A 24,004-nucleotide genomic window follows, 5' to 3' on the forward strand; every position below is an offset into this window, starting at 1 on the left:
GTCTGAGGTTGTACGGTGGATAGAGAAATGCGCCGACACGGTGGGACACGGGGCACTTATCTGCTGTTAAATTCTATGTTTCAATGTAAGGAGAAGTATTCAGAGAGGATATTGTAGGTTAAAGAGGAGGAAGGTAACAATATGATATTTCTAACCATATCACTGCCAGTGGAGCCCACAACACTTTGGGGGTTCATTTAGTTACTACCGATAACGTAACCTTATTATTATTTTTTTTACTATTTAGGAGTTGAGAAAAATATGGAGGTCGATGCATCAAGTCAACGTTGATCTTAAATTGTCACTAAACTAGTTATTTTTACCCTGAAGTGTTAGTGGGAGTTAGGGAAGAGATAACACAGAAATCAAAATGAATACTTCTAACTACAATACAGGCACATTTGACCTCATCCCTAACTCCCAGTGAAGTATCAAATTCGTTGTCTATCCCAATCACTTTAGCCTTCTTTTCCTAGTGTCAAAACCGTAGCTATATCTGAGGGGGCATAAACCCATCTGGCTGTGTTGATACCAACCTACTGCTAGTTGATGCTGTCGTATGCAAATAAAGCCAAGATATATGGTATGTGCCCAACACATTTTCCTTGATACAGAGACACCATGGAATCTTATTCAAAAACTCTGGTGTATGATGCATTACAGGTGATGACAGCGCATATGATATCACACTACAAAGGACATTTTCCAGGAAGTGTAGGTTTCAGGAGAGTGCTTTAACTGCACTGCAGTCTTAGACAAGTACCAGTTTGAATGCTGCTTGCAGAGTGTCAAAGTCAAAGAGGACACATCTATTATACCAAATAATGAATAACGCTTACAATCAAACTGCTCCGAGACACCCGTCCTATCCGGGATCACCCATTAAAATGAAGATGACCATGTGCATTTTCACTCTATTTTTTGTGGCACAAATTATCGGGACTGCACTTTTTGGTTTTTATCTTTGCCGGAGGTTGGATAAGGTAAGTCTGCTGCTCACAGGTCGGAATTTCTTGAAAGTATATATATTTTCAGTATAATAAGAGGTATTTCATAAAAGAAAGATTATATGAAAAATAAAATGAGAAATACTGATAGAAATTCATTCAATTGCTGATTACGTTAATTAAAAAAAAATATATATATATATTTGTGGGCATCTCATTATGTCATTATAGTACTGTACTCAAGATAACTATGCATTTGTTGATTTAATGATGGTAATAATGGAAACATTTCAGAAGTAGGAAGGATATTGTTGAATGCAACGTTGAACGTTTTCTTAGCGATTGATCATCAACGGAATAAAAAACACAACTTTTTTTTCTTGCATAATGGAACCTAAATGGCGTTTTTTTTATTCAAAGTACAAGTCTAAAATGTGCATTTATTTGTTTTTGCTAATTATGAAACAGTTGTAGTAATGACTTTCTTGGGTTCAAGGAATTATATTAGCGTGGGAAAAAAAATGGATTTCCTTATATTTTAAAAGGAAATCAAAATTATAAATAAATATATTGCACACGATCGATCATTCTCGATCTGCAGAGATTTGGTGATGGGACAATGTTTTGTCTCAACATATTGCAAACTGTCCATGTATATGTTTAGGTTTTCCCAATAACAGTATCACAACCTGTTAAGGGTCCAGATAAAAATTGTGCGTGATGGTTTTTAATCACTGGTGTTTTAGCATCATGATGTCCTCAACTACATTTTCCGTAGACATTAATTCACCCGTGTTATTGATAAATACTGCCTGACATGTTGAGTATCTGTAATGTAGCATTGCCACAAATATTGTACAGTGGACCACTTTACAGTGAGGATTGCTACTAAGATTAGTAGAATGGTGCTCGGATAATAATTATTACCCAGATCGCTCCGTAACAACCCATATTGGTCATTCAAACACCGGACAATGGATGGGGAAAAAATGTATTAAAAAAAATACATGGAAACATTTTTAGAGATGGCACCTCAGCAGAATCAAACCAAGTACCAGCTAAAGGGGGAACCAATTTGTTTCCTGAAATTCCTACCCTCTCTCGGCTGGTCTGATTTATTTATTTATAATATATTTTAGCAGGAAGTAATACATTGAGAGTTACCTCTCGTTTTCAAGTATGTCCTGGGCACAGAGTTAAGACAAATAATACATGGTTACAAATACAGTTACATAAATGAACAGGGTATACATTATATACAAGACATTGCGTGCACAGGTAAAGAAAATATATATTATGGGCATATGTAACAGTTACAGACCTGTAACTGTTGCTTTCTAAGATTCTAGATCCAAGTTTAAGAATGTGTGGATGAACACTAGTCTCTTATCTGTGGCCAATGCAGCTGATGAGATTGCAGTCACTGACATTGTATCAAGGGTCCCTCTAATTTAATATCAATTACCATGTAACAAATTCACAAATTGCTTTCAAGTGACCTATCATGCTCTATTATAACCTTGCTTACAGATGAATAAAATGTGGGTGACGTTAACGTAAGACTTCTAAATTATATATACATGGCTGTGTGGTGCTGGCAGCTTGATAGAGGAAATATCTAATATGTGGCATGGACGGAGAATTAGATTTCAGTGTAGAAGAAGTTCAGTGCAGATATCGGGCGCCAACGGCAAAACTAGTGCAAGAAAACACCAGATCTATAGAAGAAACAATTCAGAAACATTAAAAAAAAAATCAGAGAATTTGACGACAGATACGAATCACTTTGCGCCCACCTTCTCTGTCTATTTTCCGATCTGCTGTAAAACCGCAGACCCTTTCTTTCGTATTTAGGACCCGCCGTATGTCTATCCCAAGCCTGTCTGAATCCCCTTAGCGTTCCATGTTTCATTTTATTATTTGATCAATCTGCTGCTAGTTTTTATTTATTTTTTCCCTATATTTTTTACCCAAGTGATGCAGCCTGGAGCCCCAGATCAATAATCCCAAATGGTCCCGCTTCACTTCCCGGGGCTTTGTATGTACCCGCAGCAACACACACAAGAATTCATCCTTTGTTGTTTTTTTTGTTTTTTTTCATTGTTTTAATAAGTTTGATGAGGAAAAGATCTTCACCGATGATTACCGGTTCCTGAGAACAATACAGAAATGTATGAAGGGAGGAGATATCGATCCGACGTTATTAAACTGCAAGGAGGTGATATCCAAAATGCGCACCCTTATTGCGGAGGTAAGTTACCCTTTTGACTTGCATTGCGGGGTGTTGAGGAGGTTGTACACAGCGTGTGGTTTGCCTTATTTTTACTCTTTCCATTGCAGAATGGAATATAACAATTTAAAGAGGAATTACAATTTTTTGTTTTAATATATGCAGCCTTTGATTACCTTTATTGAAAAGGTATTACCTAAACTGCCGATTGATTTGATTTGTTCTCCCAAAGATCCTGCTTCCCAGGGTTCATTAAATGGCTGCCTTTCAGATCAATTCTTCAGCCAGTGTAACTCAGCAGCTACAATGTATCCTTTTATTACTAAAGTGACATTATCTATTGTTACAGTTTGCAGCTCAAACTGCTGGGAATATTAGCAACACATTATCACAAACAGAAAAGTGTTACAAAGTGTGTTAAAACCCCCTATATAAATCAAACGATGCGCAGTATATGAAAACTCACTAAAAATGACATTAAGAGTTGAATTTAAAAATAGAAAAAGGAAGTAAGTATTATCTAATACTACAGAACTAATTTATTTTAAAAACACACACATGTAGAATATTGCTGTATTGCTCCTTCACGTTTACAAGGTTGGTCTCTGAAAATATTGTCAAAGTATTTTTTTAGGGTTTTTAAAAATAAAAATAAAAAATTTTATTAAGATTTTTTCATTAAACATACATGCATTAATCCATGGACTTAAAAAAAACTAAAATATTGTTTTAATAGTTAAATGATTTTTACTCGATTTAAAAAGCAGCCTGTTAATATTGCGCCATCAGACCGTTCTTTAAGGTTGTGTTGGCTGTGTCTGTTGTGTAGATGTGGATTTGCAGTGTCTCAAGTTTCCACGCAGAACAAGAATGAAATTGAAATTTACATTTTAATTTCACGTTACAATTGAATGAGTCGATTTTAAATGTGTTTAAGTTAAGTCTTCGCTGCCGTAATCCTGCAATTGAAAGGGGGGGGGGAAAGCATCTTGGGAGTTTGAATTTTGCAATTGATTATTTGTATTCTAAAGAGACATGTCCCTCATAACCCTTTCACTGCCGGGGTCCTCCCTAAGCGCTGAAGGGTTTAAGAATGCAGATCCTAAAACGGTACACGAGGTTGTCAACAAATGCACATCATGAATGAAATGATGCACGGAAAGGGTTTTTAGGTATAAAATGGGGCAAGTGCAGAATACGTGACCCAGAAGGAATCTGCCACCTCTCACTGCAAGAACAATGCGGAGTTAAATATCGGGCACAGATATTTGAGGTGATGTATCATGGCAAATTTGGAGAAAAATGGACGCAAATGGTGTCTTTTTCATCTTGTGTCGCTAGTCTCTATGTCAGGGGTTCTCAACTCCAGTCCTCAAGACATCCCCCAAAACAGGTCGGGTTTTTAGGATATCCCTGCTTCAGCACAAGTGGCTCAGTGACTGAGCCACTGATTGCGCCACCTGTGCTAAAGCAGAGATATCCTTTCAAACCTGGCCTGTTGGTGATCCTTGAGGGCTGGAGTTTGGAACCACTGACAGAGAGACTAGCGACACAAGATGAAAATGATATCCAAGAGTGAAAAAGCCAAGTGTTTTGTTTTGTTCATTATAATGCAACTCTGGTGTATGTTGCTGAGTTAGACTGCAATCAACACCAATCCTCAAGCCCCCCCCCCAAAGGTCAGATTTTCAGGATATCCCTGCTTCAGCACGGGTGGCTCAATCAAAGGCTCAGTCTTTGACTGAGCCTCTGATTGAGCCACCTGTGCTAAAGCTGGGATATCCTGAAAACCTGTTGGGGGTATTGAGGTCTGGCGTCAGCCACTCCTACTCTATGTCAATGTATCAAGGTCTTTGCTGCAAGTTTTTGTGCTGTGTGATCCCTTACGATTTTGGGGGCTGTCAGGGAGATGTTACATAACACCCAGATTACAATGAGATGGATCAAAACGCTGCATTTCCTGCGTCAATTTTGATCTTGTATTTCCATCAAAAAGATCCGACCAGGTCTGTGCTGGCGTAAACGTTTCTGGCTATCGATGTGTGTTAAATGTAAGAAACACTTTCTTACATTGAACACAAGCAGAAAATTGAGTCAAAACAAACGTTTTTTGGTGTCTTATTTTATGTTATTACACCGGCTTGTGCTGAAATTGTGGGGCAGCAAAATTGGCCCCATAGGTATCAAAGAAAAAAATCCCATTGAATTTGTTCTTTGATAAGTCCCAGTCGTGTCCCCCCTCCGCCCCTCCCATAATTGCCCCACATTTGCCTTGATACACAGACTCCATGGTAGGAATTAGTGACTCTCAGGGTTGGAACCTTGTCAAACGTTCTAGAACTGCTGGAACATTCTATGAATCAGGTTTGTAGAGATGGAAGAGAGAAGGAAAACCAGACCGGAAAGTATTTCGGCGACAGAAGAAATCTCAGAGGTGGAAGTTCCATCTCTGAGCTAGATCTTTACTGTCATTGAAGTAAAAAAACATTTTACAAAATCCTAAATCAGACAAGCATTTAAAAAAAAAAAAAAAAAAAGACGACACATGGAATTAAAGCGGAAAAATACAGTAAGTTGGTGACACACTCGTACCACCCGAAAAGACTAGATCTCAAGTAGTACCACACTGGCCAACTCCAGTCCCCAAGAGTTACCAACAGCTCAGGTTTTTAGGATATCCCTGCTTCAGCACAGGTGGCTCAATCAGTGGCTCAGTGGCTCAGTGGCTCAGTGGCTCAGTGGCTCAGGCACCCCTGCTTCAACCTCAGTGCAATTGTTTACAGAGTCAGCGCTGAGCCACTCGTGCAGCCGTACCAATCACTCAACTTTTGCCTTGATACATCAACTCCATAGACTTCTAAGTGGTAGATTGCCATATGGGTATAGCTCGATCTCATAATGTAAACAGCAAGGTTACCTATACATTATTCATGTCATTTTCTTGCATGTAATAAAACCAAAGAATAATAAATATGTGTCGCAATGCGTTTGTAATACAGTGGGTGTGTATCTGTGACTTGCATCAACAAATACATTTTCTTTATTTAGGTCACAAAAATGGATGTATCCGGAGAAACGCACGCAATGCTGAGAGGTATGTTTCCTCTTAGTTCTTTCGTAGGTTATGTAGCTTGTTGTAGATGTTTTCATTTAGCTGACCTCATGCAAACATGACAGAGTACTTCAACAATAGGTTCAAACCATGCGCTGCTGCAGGTCAGCAATACAGGTGTCTACTGATGCGTTTCACTCAACGGAGACGCAAACGTAATGATAAATTAGAAAATCTTCTGCCATCCCTTTTTATACATTCTAGTAGTCCAGGGGTGGTCAACTCCTATCCTCAAGGGCCACCTACAGGTCAAGTATTAGGGATACCCCTGCTTCAGCACAGGTGGCTCAATCAGTGGCTCAGTCTTTGGCTGAGCCACTGATTGAGCCATCTGTGCTGAAGCAGGGATATCCCTAATACCGCACCTGTAGGTGGTAGGAATCGGATCAAATGGAAGAGCTCATCTTTGTGAAATTCACTACAAATGAGGAACTATATTTAAACATGTTAAGATTGAGATATAGATTTTTGACATTCCTTTGTCTACAAATCATTACATTTGACAATATTTACAAAATGATACTGTAGGCATTGGTAACCTCTTAATATGACTTCACCTGTATGGTGTGGAGTGAAATCCCCTGGAATTATTAGTTGACACATTGTAATTCACAGCAGCTCCTTCAGTATTGTATCACTGCGATCTCCATGTATATCTATTCTATTTAATGGTGATCATTGATGGCAGATGCTAGGACAGGACAGCCGTACAGCCATACAGTTTCAGACTTGGTCCACTTAGATATGGGGGGGGGGGGTTTGGGGGGGGTGTAACTTGGCTATTTGTAACGATTGCCCCAATGTGTTTTCTGTAGATAGCATAGTTTTTTGGCACTTCTGCTATTTTAGCGTTGTTGTTCCTGACGTATATAAGGAAAGGTGTTCTCTTCATTTGTGAAATAATGACTTCTTGTATTAATCGGTGTATTCTAGGGATAAAACATTTTTACATGCACAAATGAGTTGATAAAGATTGTGGTGGAAGAAGAATGTAATATTGTCTTGTCTTGGGTACAGTTCATTCTCTCTGGTAGTAGCTATTAATCAGAAGGGGGCACATTGTATATTGGAGCAAAACTATTTTATTTACTCAATGGAATTTTTGCTTGCAAATTGCTCTGAGTTTACATTTAGTTAATTTTTTCCCTCAAGAAGCAGCTGGTCTGCATATGTCCGATATATATATATATATATATATATATATATATATATATATATATATATATATATATATATATATATATATATATATATATATATATATATATATATATAGTGCAGAATAAATGAACGCATTTATTCTGCACTATCGCAACTGGACTAACACGGCTATTTTCTGCTATATATATATATATATATATATATATATATATATATATATATACACATATATATATATATATATATATATATATATATATATACACACATACATATATATATATATATATATCTGACTATATATATAACTTTATTTATATTGCACCAATAATGTACATAGCGCTTCACAGCGGTAATACATATGACAATCCAATAAATAACAAATAATACAAATAACACATAAGGCCGTGCTTATAGTGCCGGCGACGCGACGTCGCCCAAAAACAAAAGCATTGGGAGAAGGGTACAGAGACAGTAGGAGGGCGTTCTGGTAAGTGTGTCTGCAAGAGGCCAAGGTTTATGTCTAAGGTGTATAGTATCGGCCACAGAGCTACTCATATGCTTTGTTAAGCAGGTATGTTTTAAGATGTGTATATGAGATTATATATATAATATATATATATATATTTGTTTGCAATGTCCTAACAGGCATAATGTGTTCAAAAGCTAAATGATGATAGAAACACATAATTTTCGTTGCAGAGGGAAATGGATCAACTGCAGCTCATCGTGAAGGGGAGAAAGTCAAAAAGTCAAAAGAAGGTATTATATTCTTAGCATGCCATGAAGAATGAAAGTGAAATGTGTGGTTAAATGTTTGAATTCTCAACACAAAAAGGTGTTATTTGTAATGGGGGTGTTTAAGACACCCAACAAGCTTAATGTCAAATAGTCATATGCAAAATATTTCTCTAGGTGCTTAGAAACATTCTCAGACCCTCCAGCACCGGGCAGATTAGAATAGGTGCGCTTTAGTTCCTCCTCTGTGGGATACAGGAGCTTACATGCGAGTGAGCGCCTGCTATTATATGCAGTTTATTATATGCAAAGATCGTTATTTTACATGTGTGTGTGTGTGTGTGTATGTATATGTGTATATATATATATATATATATATATATATATATATATATATATATATATATATATATACTAGCTGAGAGCCCCGGCGTTGCCCGGGATGTTTGTGGTGTGGGTGTGGCATTTGGGTGGGGAGTGGTCCACGCGGCCCATGTGCGGTGGTAGTGCTGCTGTGGCTGTACTGATGGTGATTGTATTGGTGTGCTGATTTGGGAGGGTTTGGTGCTGATGTGGGGGTGCGGATGTGGGTGTGCCGATGGGGGAGGTGCAAAGGTGGCGATGTGTGGGTGCTGATGGTGTTGATGGGGGCTGGGAATGGTGGGGAGCCGAGAATGCCAGTGTGCTGGGGGGGCATGGGATACCGGTGTGCTGATGTGGTGGTGGTGGTGCTGGGGTGTGTGTGTGTATACATGTTTGTGTGTATACATTGTATGTGTGTGTGTGTATACATGTGTGTGTGTGTGTATGTGTACGTGTGTGTGTATACACGTGTGTGTGTATGTGTATACACGTGTGTGTATACACGTATGTGTGTGTATACACGTGTGTGTATACACGTGTGTGTGTGTATACACGTGTGTGTGTGTGTATACACGTGTGTGTGTGTATACACGTGTGTGTGTGTGTATACACGTGTGTGTGTATACACGTGTGTGTGTATACACGTGTGTGTGTGTATACACGTGTGTGTATACACATGTGTGTGTGTATACATTGTGTGTATGTATATATTGTGTGTGTGTGTGTGTATACGTGTGTGTGTATACACGTGTATACATGTTTGTGTGTGTGTATACATGTTTGTGTGTATACATTGTATGTGTGTGTGTGTGTTTATAAGTGTGTGTGTGTGTGTGTGTGTGTGTACATTTGTGTGTGTGTACACATGTTTGTGTGTGTATACACATGTGTGTGTATACACATGTGTGTGTGTGTGTATACGTGTGTGTGTGTGTATACATGTGTGTGTGTGTGTGTGTATACATGTGTATGTGTGTATACATGTGTGTGTGTGTGTATACATGTGTGTGTATACACATGTGTGTATACACATGTGTGTATACACATGTGTGTGTATACACATGTGTGTGTACACACATGTGTGTGTGTGTACACATGTGTGTGTGTGTACACATGTGTGTGTGTACACATGTGTGTGTGTGTGTACACATGTGTGTGTGTATACACGTGTGTGTGTGTATACATGTGTGTGTGTGTATACATGTGTGTGTATACATGTGTGTGTGTGTGTATACATTATGTGTATGTATACGTGTGTGAGTGTATACGTGTGTGTGTATGTGTACATGTGTGTGTGTGTATGTCTCCATGTGTGTGTGTACGTGTACATGTGTGTGAGTATACGTGTACATGTGTGTGTGTGTACGTGTCTACGTGTACATGTGTGTGTGTGTGTGTGTGTGTACGTGTACATGTGTGTGTGTGTGTGTGTGTACGTGTCTACGTGTACATGTGTGTGTGTGTGTGTCTACGTGTACGTGTGTGTGTCTACGTGTACGTGTGTGTGTGTGTGTACGTGTGTGTGTACGTGTGTGTCTATGTGTGTGTGTGTCTACGTGTGTGTGTTTGTGTCTACGTGTGTGTGTTTGTGTCTACGTGTGTGTGTTTGTGTATACGTGTGTGTGTTTGTGTATACGTGTGTGTGTATACGTGTGTGTGTGTGTGTATACGTGTGTGTGTGTCTACGTCTGTGTGTGTGTGTGTGTCTACGTGTGTGTGTGTCTGTGTCTGTGTGTGTTTGTGTCCCTGTGTGTCCTTTGGCCCGTGACTCCGCCTCAGGGAAGGGGGGGGAGGTGGTGGGAAGGGGGGGGGTGGGGGGGAGGTGGTGGGAAGGGGGGGGGGGGGTGGGGGGGAGGTGGTGGGAAGGAGGGGGGGAAGGGGAGGTGGGGGGGAGGTGGTGGGAAGGGGGAGGTGGGGGGGAGGTGGTGGGAAGGGGGGGGTGGGGGGGAGGTGGTGGGAAGGGGGGGGGGGGTGGTGGGAAGGGGGGGGGGTGGTGGGAAGGGGGTGGGGAGTTGGGAAGGGGGGTGGGAAGGGGGGTGGAGGTGGTGAGGAGGTGGTGGGAGGTTGTAAGGGGGGAGTGAAGGGAAGGTGAAGGGGGGGTGAAGGTGGGGGTGGAGGGGAGGTGAAGGGGGGTGGGGTGGAGGGGAGGTGAAGGGGGGTGGGGTGGAGGGGAGGTGAAGGGGGGTGGGGTGGAGAGGAGGTGAAGGGGGGGGTGGAGAGGAGGTGAAGGGGGGGGTGGAGAGGAGGTGAAGGGGGGGGTGGAGGGGAGGTGAAGGGGGGGGGGGGTGGAGGGGAGGTGAAGGGGGGGGGGGTGGAGGGGAGGTGAAGGGGGGGGGGTGTGGAGGGGAGGTGAAGGGGGGGTGGAGGGGAGGTGAAGGGGGGGTGGAGGGGAGGTGAAGGGGGGGTGGAGGGGAGGTGGAGGGGAGGTGAAGGGGGGGGGGTGGAGGGGAGGTGAAGGGGGGGGTGGAGGGGAGGTGAAGGGGAGGTGAAGGGGGGGGTGGAGGGGAGGTGAAGGGGGGGGTGGAGGGGAGGTGGAGGGGAGGTGAAGGGGGGGTGGAGGGGAGGTGAAGGGGGGGGTGGAGGGAAGTGGAAGGGAAGTGGAGTGAGGGGAGGTGAGGGGTGGGTGAGGGGAGGTGAGGTGAAGGGGGGTGAGGGGAGGTGAAGGCGGGTGAGGGGAGGTGAAGGGGGGTGAGGGGAGGTGAAGGGGGGTGGAGGGGAGGTGGAGGGGCGGTGAGGGGAGGTGGAGGGGCGGTGAGGGGAGGTGGAGGGGGGGTGAGGGGAGGTGAAGGGGGGTGGAGGGGAGGTGAAGGGGGGTGGAGGGGAGGTGAAGGGGGGTGGAGGGGAGGTGGAGGGGAGGTGAAGGGGGGGGGTGGAGGGGAGGTGAAGGGGGGGGGGGTGGAGGGGAGGTGAAGGGGGGGGTGGAGGGGAGGTGAAGGGGGGGTGGAGGGGAGGTGATGGGGGGGGTGGAGGGAGGTGAAGGGGGGGGTGGAGGGAGGTGGAAGGGAAGTGGAGTGAGGGGAGGTGAGGAGTGGGTGAGGGGAGGTGAGGTGAGGTGAAGGGGGGTGAGGGGAGGTGAAGGGGGGTGAGGGGAGGTGAAGGGGGGTGAGGGGAGGTGAAGGCCGCTCCCTCACCCGTCCGGCCGCTCACTCACCCGTCCGGCAGCTCCCTCACCCGTCCGGCCGCTCCCACGTGGATCTGAGGCGGGAGGCAGCTTGTTGTGGCCGCTCCCCCGCTGTGTCCCGGGCGCGCGCTCGCTCCCCCGCTGGCTGTAGCGGCGCCGGGGGGGGGGGTGGAGGGGAGGTGATTTGAAGGGGGGTGAGGGGTGGGTGAAGGCCGCTCCCTCACCCGTCCGGCCGCTCACTCACCCGTCCGGCAGCTCCCTCACCCGTCCGGCCGCTCACTCACCCGTCCGGCAGCTCCCTCACCCGTCCGGCAGCTCCCTCACCCGTCCGGCCGCTCCCACGTGGATCTGAGGCGGGAGGCAGCTTGTTGTGGCCGCTCCCCCGCTGTGTCCCGGGCGCGCGCTCGCTCCCCCGCTGACTGTAGCGGCGCCGGGGGGGGGGGGTGGAGGGGAGGTGATTTGAAGGGGGGTGAGGGGTGGGTGAAGGCCGCTCCCTCACCCGTCCGGCCGCTCACTCACCCGTCCGGCAGCTCCCTCACCCGTCCGGCCGCTCACTCACCCGTCCGGCAGCTCCCTCACCCCTCCGGCCGCTCCCACGTGGAACTGAGGCGGGAGGCAGCTTGTTGTGGCCGCTCCCCCGCTGTGTCCCGGGCACTCGCTCCTCCGCTGACTGTAGCGGCGCCGGGGGGGGGGGGGGGCTGAAAGCGCGGGAAACACGGGGAGAGGAGGAGGTGCGCGCGGGTGTGGTGGAGGCTGATTTCGGGGAGGAAGAGGCGGAGGCTCCGGGACCGGCGGGTATGTGAGGGGGCGCGGGGCCCCCCCCCCCCCCCCCCCCCCCCGGTTATACATGCTGCTAATGTACACCCCCCCCCTGTGTGTCCCTGTGAGTGTGTGTGTGAGTGTGTGTGTGTGTCCGTGTGTGTGTCCGTGTGTGTGTGCGTGCGTGCGTGCGTGTGTGTGTGTGTTTGTGTCCCTGTGTGTTCTTTGGGCCGTCACTCCGCCTCAGGCCAATGAGAGGTGTGCGGGGGCGGCCCAAGGGACCAATGAGATTTCCCCTAGGGACACCGGACATCCAGCAGGCAGGCAGGCAGGCAGGCAGGCAGGCAAACATACAGTGCTTTCACTAATATAGTATAAGATATATATATATATGTGATAATGTCCTTCTAAAATGCTGCTCATTTATCAAATCAGTCATTGATCTTCTAGCTGCTGCAATTAGCTGAAGGCTCAGAGCTTCAACCAATGGGAGACAGGCAATGGAGCACTCAGCTTAGCTGACAGGCAGAAATAGGTACAACAGGTACACCTGGTTTTAATAGGTACATGGTAATAAAAAAAGGTACAGTGCCTGCTGAGTAGGCACAGTTGCAGTGCTTGCATGCCATCATACTGTTTCCACAGGTCACTCAATGGCAACTTAACAAGATATTTTCTGTCACCAAATACCAGTTTTAGAGCCGCTTTAGAGCAGAACTCCAGGTTGCATTTTCTGCTTTGTTTATTTATTTATAGTTATAGGATTGAAGCAGAGAGTCTCCAGAGCTGAACTGCATTAATTTAAGCTCCGAGGACACCCTTCTTCCCGAGATACTTACCTCTGTAGGGGGTTTCGGTATCTCCTTCGTGTTTAAATGTCCCACGTCACATCGGCCAATCGGAAGCCGCAAGGGATGACGTCACGCAGGACATTTAAAGTCGCCATTATGTTAGTTCCAACAGGCTGCTACCTGCAGAGATACTGACCCTGCTACAGAAGTAAGTCTCTCTGGAAGCAGAGGGTCCCCGGAACTGAAATGAACAATGTTCAGCTCCGAAGACCCCCCCGCTTCATTCCTATAACTTAACAAAATAAATACACAAAGCAAAAATGCAACCTGGATGCTGATTTAAGGGGTGTTCCAATCCTTTATTCTGGGTTTGTTTCTATACATACTGTAAACATTAAAAAAAGTTATGGTGGATAAAAAAAAATGTTTCAAAAATCCACCACCGTTGTCTGTGAGTGGGTTTACTGGCTCTGCACTTCTTTAACCCAGGCTGTGCTGAACAGCTGTGTAATGCGGCAAGGCTATGCTTATAGGGCTCCATGTTAAAATGGATGAGAAGTAAAGAGTGACATTGTGTTTATTTGCATGTTATTACCCAGAACCCCCTGCTGCAGTGTTTGCTAATCAATAATGTGGAAAGACAGGGTTGCAGACCTGACTGAGACATGTCAATGCACCACAAGTGTTTCTATACATATGAATATTTTAAATACGGATGGCATGCTTCATTTGAAAACGCTCAGCAGTTTTCTCCTTTACAGAAATATTCCTGTAAAAAAAAAAAAACTTTTGACGGCCTATTAAATAAAAGGTTATGGTTTTCGATTTTATTTTTACCGTGCAGCGGAGCCCGAACCCCCGAGTATTCTCCTTTACTTTGCTGTAAGTCATCAGATAAAGCAGAATGTTTTCAATAATCTGCGGCGCGCACGTGTTTTGCGTGTGGATCGGAAAGTGAAAAGCCGTTAAACATAATTGTGAAGCAAATGATCAGATTAGAATTAAAAGTGAGACCATTGGCATGAAAATGGCTTTTGCTGTAACTCCCAACACAATTTGCATCGTGCTTGTGGCTCAGAGTAAAGACACTGACTGGCACTGAGAGTTTGAAGCAGGGGAGACTGGTTCAATTCCCTGTGTCGGCCACTTGTGACCTTGGGCAAGTCGCTTTATCTCCCTGTGCCTCAGGCACCAAAAAAATAGATTGTAAGCTCCACGGGGCAGGGACCTGTGCGTGCAAAATGTCTCTGTAAAGCGCTACATAAAACTAGCAGCGCTATACAAGAACATGTTATTATTATTAATTCATATTTGAGTATCTTATCTCACAAGTCTGCACAAATATAATTGTCATCTTGACACCCGGTGTCACAACTAAACAACTTGTTTGTTTATTTGTTTGTTACAGAGAAAAACAGGTCACCCCTTGCAGCCCCTCTTGTGGGAGTCAAATCCAGCGAGCAGAAGGAAGGTAAGAGATATTATCACACGGATGTCGGATGCATTTCTTCATCAAATATTTTATTTTCAAAGATGCTTTGATTATAAATGCAGTTCTATCTACTTTTTTTTTTTATACAAGTCATTTCATAACCTGCTCACCCCGACAGGGAGCAAAACTGGTGTTGAGTTGCATCCTGTTTCACACCTCTGAGTCTATAAATGCATATTTGATGCTTTATGCAAAATTGGTGCAAATTTGTTTTTTTTTTCGTACAGGGGAAAAACTTGCAGTTATGTATTGTGTTACCGCATTATTACCGTACTGTATGTTGAACACTGAAGTGGTTAAGTTACTAAGCGTTCTTTTAATTGCAGAGAAAGAGACGTCCCCAGTGGCAGCTCATCTTGTCGGACAACAATCCAGCAGCAAAGAAGGTATGAATGATACTATACTTGGAAGTAACAATACTCACTTTAGGCAGACCTGACAGTGTTCTATTTCAAATATGAACCAGATCCTTTCGTTAGCCATCGACAATAAAAACATTGGGGTAATTGGAAAGGTCAAGAAGACAGTTCTTGTTCTGATCTTACCCGACAGTGCTCCCAGGTAAATGCTAGGATGACATCTTCCACGTGCTTGAGAATGTTGATGAACTCTTCCCCAACACGGGAAGACATCTCCACTGCGTACGGATGTAGTAAGACTTACTGTCCTCAGCATCGCGCAAGAACAAGCAAAAGGTTGAGGGTGCTGGGGGGCAGTGCCTCCCACGATGGAGCAGTGGGGGGTCCACGCTTCTAAATGGAACAAACCCGTAGAATGAATCCTTTGGTGCCGCCACCACGCATGGCAGCAGCATCTGTGTTTAGGAAGAGCCTGTATTGTCAGTGATTATATAAGACCAGCACTCAGAAGTAGCGTGTAAATATCCAGGCTTCGATGTTCTAAGTCCGCATACATCCTGCTAGAAGTTTTGCCCCCCAACTGGAACCTTCTTAAAACAAATATATGTATGGCAATTTCCCTCATTCATGTATGATTATGGCGGCACAGTATTTCTGAATTCAGGTCTTGTATTATCTCTGAGTATATTGTGGCATACTGTACGTTCTTATCTACACTATAATTCAGAAAGTTTGTTTTCCGGCTATACAAGTTCACAAGCTTAATCCTAGAGTCACCAAACTTGGCATGTTGTCTAATAGAATAAAAAGGAAGGGAGTAGATGGGGTTTTCGGGGGTGAGGGGGGGTGTCTCTTAGGTATGTTTCTGTACAAAGTCTCAGCTGTACAAAATGTCTGCAACTCATTATGAGGTCACCAGTATGATGTCACATGCCAGATATATAGCTTAGCAGGTCCAACACCCAGTGGCTGACTTGCTTAGAAAAATTGTAGATGGCAGATAGGAAGCAGCGGATGAGACGGGCGTCCCAGGACAGTGAAGATGAAGAGTGTAGTTGTTATAGGGAGGGTGAGGGAGGCCAAGAGCAGGGGCCAAACAGGTTTGGGGGGGTATGTATGGGTCACACAGTTGCGAGAACAGATAGCAACTTAGCATGTTTTAGTTAAACTATTGTTAGAAATTGAAAAAAAAAATATTTTGAACTCCTTCGAACCCCACCTCCCCCAAACCGGGGCAAAGTTAGGTCATTCCTTGTTTATTTATAAAATGTTTTACCAGGAAGTAATACATTAAGTTACCTTTCGTTTTCAGGTATTTCCTAGGCAAGAGGTTATACATTGTATTTAGACATTGCATGCACAGTTGAAGATAATATATGATTATGGGCGTATGTAACAGTTACAGACCAGATTAAAATGTTAGACACCTGAAGTCTTGAAAGAATTTAGACTGGTGCCAGATTCGAGTCTCTGGTAGGTTGCTCCAGTTGTGAGGTGCTCAGTAAGAGAAGGAGGAGCGGACAGATTCTTTGTTTTGGCATCAAACCGCAGGTGATAAGTGCTGGGTGTGATAGGGGTGAGGAGCTTGTTCAGGAAGGGGGGTGGGGGGGGTAGTTTGTCCAGAAAGTATTTGAAGTCAAGACAGAAAAAATATAGTTTTCGCCTGGACTCAAGGGATAGCCAATCTAGTTTTGAGTAGGGTTTGCATTTTTTAGGTTTGGTTACCCTGTGAGTGCTGGCATTTTGTGATAATGTATCCCAGTAGCATATCTGGAAAAGATTGAGGGGGAGAGGGGGTGTGAGGGGAGGGGTTGGCTTTGTTAAGCCCACATTTGAGTTTCAAAAGATGTTTCTTTTAGACGCTACATCTATTTTAATTCATGCCATGTCAGTGGGAGGTCTTCAAACATATCACTAGCAGAGACTCAAAGTTGTGGCTTTTTCACTTTGTTTCTGATGCCACAAATGGTAAGGAAACCACGTCAAACACAAAGACTGCACAAAGGCAAAAGTGGAAGAGAGCGACGGAAAGTAACACCCAGTTACCCAGCTTTGCAGAGTCTGTGAAAATGAGAAACGATAACGCACTCGTTTTTTTTTTTCAAACACTTGGATTTACGGGTAATTTTGAAGCCGAGAAAAATTGTTCTGAGAAACGTTTCCTGAGATGATTGTGTGGTACCGGCCTCGGCTCCTGCAAGTTGCTACAAAATGCGATTGAATGTCCTTTGTGCAAACTGATTCTGTAGCGTGTGATAAAACTATAGGGTATTTATAGGTAACATTTCTTAATGGAAGTGAGCATCCAATGTAATAAATTGGTGGTGATATGGGCCATGTCCCTCAAGTATGCCTGTTAAAGGTTCTGCCCCAGCTGCCTTGTTTTATTGTTAAAGTTGGAAACAGGGGGTCTCCGGAGCTTAACCTCGTTGATTTCAGCTCTGGGGACCCCCCGGTTTACCGAGATACTTACTTCTGTAGGGGGTGCCAGTATCCCTCTCAAGGTTTTTAAATGTCCTGATCACTCGGGCCAATAAGAAGCCACATGGGATGACATCATGGCTTCCTATTAGCCCGTGGGACATTTAAGCCGCCATTACACGAACCCAAACTAACCAACCCGGAACCTAAACTATGTCCGGATGTAACGCAAGTTTAGGTTGTGCTAACCAACTTAACGTTAAGTTCTGGCTTTAACCTCAACAGACCTTTGTGGATATACGCCACTTTTGCATAATTACCACTACTGGCCGTTATAGTTACCACAATGCTGTTTCCTGGGGGAAACCATGATTTAACATGGCATTATTGCACTTTGAAGATGCATGTTATTTTATTTTTAATGTCACATTATGTCAGGGAATGGAGCACTATGGATTTAACCCTTAATGTTTCATCTACATATTTATAGATAATGCACCATATGAACTTCGAAGATCCGAAGATGGGGCAGTGTAAGAGATGTGTGCAGAGGTTCATATAATGGAGACCGATTAGGGTGAAATTATATCTTGGCTTTATTGAGCCTGTTCCTTTATCCAGGCAAAACATACAAAAGCAAGAAAATAACAAACCCCTATCCATTTGTAAGGGTTAACTTACTTCCCCAGACCCTGTCTGCAGGACTGAAGGGATATTCCGATTACCAGCCTATCACCCCAAAGTCTCAGGAAGAACCTTAAGCAAGTGGCCCTCCATGTCAGTCTCTGGCAGGTTCCTGGGTCCTCTGTGTCCAAGAAATATAGGTCTCTGGGTGCCTGGATGTCTTGATCTCAGCACAGTCTTTGTGCTCAAGAACAGTGTCTGTGTGCAGGCTTCTCTGCTCTCCTTCTGTCAGCACAAATGTGAGCTAATGAATCTCACACCTGTGTCTCACATGAGGCTTTTTACAGAGCTCTCATTAGTCCAGGTGGAGACTAGCTAATTGAGTGGCTGCAATCAACTATCGCTCTGTTGGATTCTCAGAGCTCTGATGCTGCTTTATGTAAACAGGGATAAGTCCCTGTTACAAGAAGAATGGGAAATATGTTGGTACTGTTGCTTGTTTTGGGGTCCAGTTTTTGTCAAGCCCAGTTTCATTATTTTATCTCAATGTATTTTTCTTGATAAAGCACCTTTTAAAAAAAAAAATGTAAAAATAATAATTCTTCGTTTGTAACGAAGTAAAGGTACTCATTGTAATACCAGTTGTGGTCAACATTTTCAATAATTCATCATCATTTTTCCCCACAGTTTTACAATGGATGCAGAAAGGCTATTCATCTATGCTCGACCAGATGACCTACGCCAATGGTAAACTAAGAGTGGAAACCCCTGGAGTGTATTATGTGTACGCTCAAGTCAGTTTTTGTATGAATTCAACACAATCTCCCCGTGCACCGTTTGTGCAATACATTTTTTTGAGTAGACCACCTGAAGCTGACAAACTGTTGGTAAAAGGAGCAAATACCTTCATCTCACCGACGGCAGAATGCGCTTTGCATTCGATCCAACAGGGAGGAGTGTTTACGCTCAGGCACAACGATCAGCTGTTTGTGAACGTGACCGATTCATCTCGAGTCAATTACAGCCCTGGATTTACGTACTTTGGCATGTTTAGGCTTTGAGAAACTTGTCGAACTGTAAGACTAGACTGTGAAGAACGCTAACTGTGACACGTGATGCATTGCCATCCTTGTATAACAAAGCATATTCCCACGATTCAAGTTTACCTTTATCATTTCCTCTTTCACGGTTCTATTTAACAGAAAACACATTTCCATCAAGAGCTTATCAACCAGGAGTTTGAACACAGACTTACTCTGCAATATCATGTAGCTTATGCGTTCATCTTGATGTTTAACCAGCATTTGCGTCAGGTTATGGAGAGAGGGGTGGGGGGCTGAGACACAAATGTGAAAAAAGTTAATTTATTTCAACATTGTATTATTTTTCCTCACTTTTTTTTAAATTACATTTGAATGACGGATGGGCACGTGTTGGATTTGTAAAAAAAATACTTTAAAAAAAAAAAATGAAACTTTTCACATACGTTCAAGTTTTTAAAGTTTGCCCAGTTTCAAAAAAATCTAATAATAATAATAATAATAATAATAAAAAGTACGAACCTCTTGTGTTTTGGCTTGAATCTCGCAGGTGTACCGAAGGTTGACTCCAACTTCCAAACAAACCTCGCAGCTTGCCAAGTTCAGATTTCAAACCCGTGTAACCTGCCCCGTCCTTAATGCATAATCCCCAAGTCTGAGAAGTTGGGTTTGAAACGTGTGTACAGACATTAAATCAAACACCACTTCTTACATGGAAATAAACTCTTCAGTAGCCTAATAGCTTAGATCAGGGGCGGCCAACTGGAGTCCTCAAGGACCACCAACAGATCAGACTTTAAGAATATCCCTGTTTCAGCACAGGTGGCTCAATCATTGACTACTGGTGGCCCTTGAGGACTGGAGTTGGCCACCCCTGCTTTAGATCGTTGTTAAACAGATTTCAAGATTCTCCCTCCCATGGTGCCCTTCTCAGAAAAGCTCAAAAAAAAATGAACATAATTCCTTCTTTTTATATAAGCCCAAGAATTCATTACTCAGGAAATAATAATGATAATTAATGACTTTGGGGCATTTTCAATAAAGTTATCACATGAAAAGGCCTAATTAAGTCCATGGGGTTTTCCGTGGGGTAGCGCCGAATTGGTAAGATTGCACTTTATTGAATACACCCCTTCGTCAGGATCATCCTGTTGAAAACACAAGAGACTTAACATTCGAAGATACTTCTCAAGTGGCGACTAACTTATTTGTAATTCATTTCCATCCATAACCAAACACATCGTTTCCCCCCCCCCTCCCCCTTTCTGCATGGATTCTTCAGCAGTGTTTACGGTCAAAATAATAATTTGGAAGAATGATGGAAAACCCATTAAAGATCATGTTTATGTTCCCATTATTTTTAAATATATATATATATATTTTTAAATAGAAAACACTAGAACATAAGCTAAAAAGGGCAGTTCCATTTCAGATGTAAACAAAAGAACAATTATCTTGGACACGTCACTTTCCTTACCCAGGTGGGAAGCCAAGCCCTGACTTGTGATCAGTACCGGGATCAGAGACATTGTTCTGTAACCCGATGTCACTCTGATGGGGATTCCAATAAGGTCAACATGAGTTTGTAACCCAACGTTAAGTGCACTAACGTGATTGGAGAAATTTTTTCTTAATTGAACTGCGATAATGCTGATCAAGGAGTTTCAGTGAAATAGTGCCCCGATCGGCACTATCGCAGTTTAAGAATGAATAACCCCCGTAGATGAAAGACCAGTCTTATTTTATTTTTATTTTTAAATTAGGCTAATATGATATTTATCATTCAAAATGTTTTCTTAGATATCTTCTACATCAACAGTTTTCAGTGAATAGACCAGAAAGAGAAACTTTGTACAGTTTATAATTTATTAATAGTAATGTATATTGTATGTGAAATAAATGTATGCGTAATGTTCTCATACTTAAATGTTCTTTCAACGGTAGATGTGTATTTTATTTGATATGGTCCTTCAGTACATAGCAAAACCCTTATTAGCCGGGACATAACCGGGATATGTCGTGTTCCCAGCGAAAAGAACTGTACTCATTGTATTGCACAGCACATATTGGCCAGGATGCTGCAAGTCGTGATGCGAGGTATCATACCCCGACCCGGCGTTAACTGCCATCCAAATCAATGGCAGTTACCACCGGATCAGCGAGCGACACCCAGAATAAACAGCTTAGCACAAGGGATCTCAACTCCAGTCCTCATGATCCCTCCAACAGGGCAAAATTTTCAGGATATCCCTGTTTCAGCACAGGTGGCTCAACAATCCTGTGCTGAAGCGGTGATATCCTTAAAACCTGAGCTATTGGGGGGGTCTTAAGGCCTGGAGTTGAGCACCCCTGTTGTAGACCACCCATTATCGTTGGGGTCTCTACACAAAGTTTAAATACTTAGCCTTCATTTGATTTAGCACTGGTTATATTTTGAAACCTTGTAACTGATTTAGCACTGGAGGGAGGCTGCAATCCAAAATCCAAAGCCAATGCAGGAAGGAAGATTAATGATCATTGAAAAGCACACAAAAACTACTCTAGTTCATACAAATTGTAACAAGCCCGTACACAAGAGGCTTTGAAGCTATTGTTGAAGATTTTTGTACCATGGGGCAATCCGTCTGGGTATTTAATACTTTTTTTTTTACCCAAATGTGAAACCTAGAAGTATTTTTATATAATTTGTTCAAGTGAGACTTGGGAGGGGTGTGATTTTCTTGGGCTGCTCCCTTCTGTGTGATGTCACTGTGTGATCAGCGAGTGCTTGTACAGAGTCCCCCCTCCCCCCCCCCCCCTCCTTATCTTTATTGGCTCTCTGATAAGGACAGGCTGGGATAAGTGGAATCTTTTGATTGACAAAAACTTTCCCAATAAGCCCCTAAGAAATTCAACTGTCCGACTACGTGGAACTGCACCTTTAAAAGCAGCTAAACTCTTCTGGACTGGAGAACTGTATATGGAATAAGACCCCGTAGGTCCATATCGGGATAGTGGAGTTAAAGAAGTGCCCTTCGGTGGACCTGTGCCTTCGTAAATTTCAGAAGAGCAAAATATATAGCTACAAAGTAATCACGTTTTCATATACATGTACAGAACTCAACCACAAGCCTTCCACCGACTGGTATTCTTATTTTGTATTTTAAAGAGTATCATTTAAATGAATGTTATATTTTGTTGTATAGATCTGCCATTAAACTATTTATATGCTAGACGTGGTGTTTTTGTTCTGCAAGTTGCTGTGAAGTAATTGAGTAAAATATAGATAATCTAGGTGATTTCAAAGTAAATCTCTCTGTGGGCAACTGCACACCCCCTGGGCCTGGATTCTGGAGTTGAACTGTGCTGGAAAGGAGGATGTTTTCTATCAAAGTCTCAAGGAGATACAGCACTCCTCACTCCAGAGCAGTGGTTTTCAACCTTATTTCTGTCTGGCACCCCCTAAATACAGTGCTCAGTTTCTGAGGCACCCCAACAACAGGACAGGGTCACAGAAAACACAGACAAGAGGGCGCAGGGAGTCCCAGGAATCAGAGGGGGGCAGGGAGTCACAGAAAACACACACACAAACAGGACAAAATACACACAGGACAGACACACACAGTCTCACCTCTCTCCGGGCCATGCTTGGCCCCCACCCCACAGGCTCCAGCCACTTCCTCCTGATTGGCGACTGCTGCTGGGTAATGTAGCCAATCAGGATAGAGGAAACTGTGCAACCCCCTGTCGTCTCCGGGAGATTGGGGGAAATCCTGTGGCCCCTTTCGATCCTCTCACGGAACCCCGGGGTATCACGGAACCCCGGTTGGGAAACACTACTCGAGAGCACTACCATTCATATATTGGATTTAGCACATCTCACACTCTTTTGCACATTGTAACTCCATTTCCAGTGCCCAGTACCCAGTACCCACCACTCAACTTACACTACCACCACTGCCTCGCCGCCTCTATTTATATTTGTTCTAACCTCACTTCTTTTCAAGCTACAACTTTCTAACATCCTCATTATTCCTCTAACTCTGTTCCCGTATCGCCCTCTCTCCTCGGTTCACATGAACGCCTTTCCTGTATCTGCGCCCTTTGACTCCCCTCCGCAACACACCCCTACAAATCCTCCTCACAAGTCTGCTTTCCTTCCATGCTTCTCCTCCTTGCTTCTGGGGATCTCTCCCCCCAATCCTGGTCCCTCTCCTATTTCTACATTCAATTACACAAATTTAACGGCAAACACATTTTCCCCAAAAATGTTTTATATTTGTTGAAAACGTCAAGTAGCAATACAAAAAGTAATTCGAAATAAAAACACGTTTGAAAAAATGGATCCAGGAAAATAGCAACAGAAATATACAGTACATAAGATAAAATGAAACAGCTGTTTACACGGCATTCAGCATATGACAGAATTGCACAATATTTACAAAATACAGTAAACCGCCTAGATGCACAAAACGCGGATATTATTCCACCCATGGCTTGTTTTCCTCTAACAATCTGTTCTTTGGATTCATAGGACTCGGAATAAATGCATAAATTGCAAAATGACCTGCACAGTACATTTCTAAAATCATCGATTCAGCCCAAGAAAATAATTTGTACCGTTGTAATACACACAGGAACACACATGTAACAATTCTATGGGCCTTTACATATCAAAGTATTAAAAATAAGGTCATTGCTAGCCATCATAAAAAAAAAATACTATAATTGCATCACAGTTATTAACTGCACTTTTGGGACTTATTGCATATATTGACGTACAATTCTTGGGATACCTCAACATAATTGACTAGTGGACTAGTTTTGAAACACAAGCGCCCGCACTTATAAATTGCATACGAATAAA

The 24,004-nt window shown here is 43.4% G+C and overlaps 1 protein-coding gene across 1 annotated transcript; it reads left to right on the forward strand.

Annotated features, from left to right (window-relative positions):
* The first annotated feature begins 371 nt into the window (after nucleotides 1–371).
* CD40LG (CD40 ligand) lies at nucleotides 372–22,345 on the forward strand. Its single transcript, XM_075573240.1, has 7 exons — nucleotides 372–983; nucleotides 3,061–3,198; nucleotides 6,226–6,271; nucleotides 8,153–8,212; nucleotides 14,631–14,693; nucleotides 15,041–15,100; nucleotides 18,806–22,345. Exons 1-7 carry the CDS (start codon nucleotides 825–827, stop codon nucleotides 19,177–19,179), a joined length of 900 nt encoding a protein of 299 aa, XP_075429355.1. The 5' UTR covers nucleotides 372–824; the 3' UTR covers nucleotides 19,180–22,345.
* Nucleotides 22,346–24,004: the final 1,659 nt, after the last annotated feature.

Source organism: Ascaphus truei, chromosome 16, assembly GCF_040206685.1.
Source record: "Ascaphus truei isolate aAscTru1 chromosome 16, aAscTru1.hap1, whole genome shotgun sequence".
NCBI classification, from domain to species: domain Eukaryota; kingdom Metazoa; phylum Chordata; class Amphibia; order Anura; family Ascaphidae; genus Ascaphus; species Ascaphus truei.

Coding starts and splice junctions, on each gene's coding strand:
- CD40LG (XM_075573240.1), top strand. CDS start 825: ATGAATAACGCTTACAATCAAACTGCTCCGAGACACCCGTCCTATCCG. Junction 6,272..8,152: donor AACGCACGCAATGCTGAGAG/GTATGTTTCCTC, acceptor TTTTCGTTGCAG/AGGGAAATGGATCAACTGCA. Junction 14,694..15,040: donor ATCCAGCGAGCAGAAGGAAG/GTAAGAGATATT, acceptor TTTTAATTGCAG/AGAAAGAGACGTCCCCAGTG.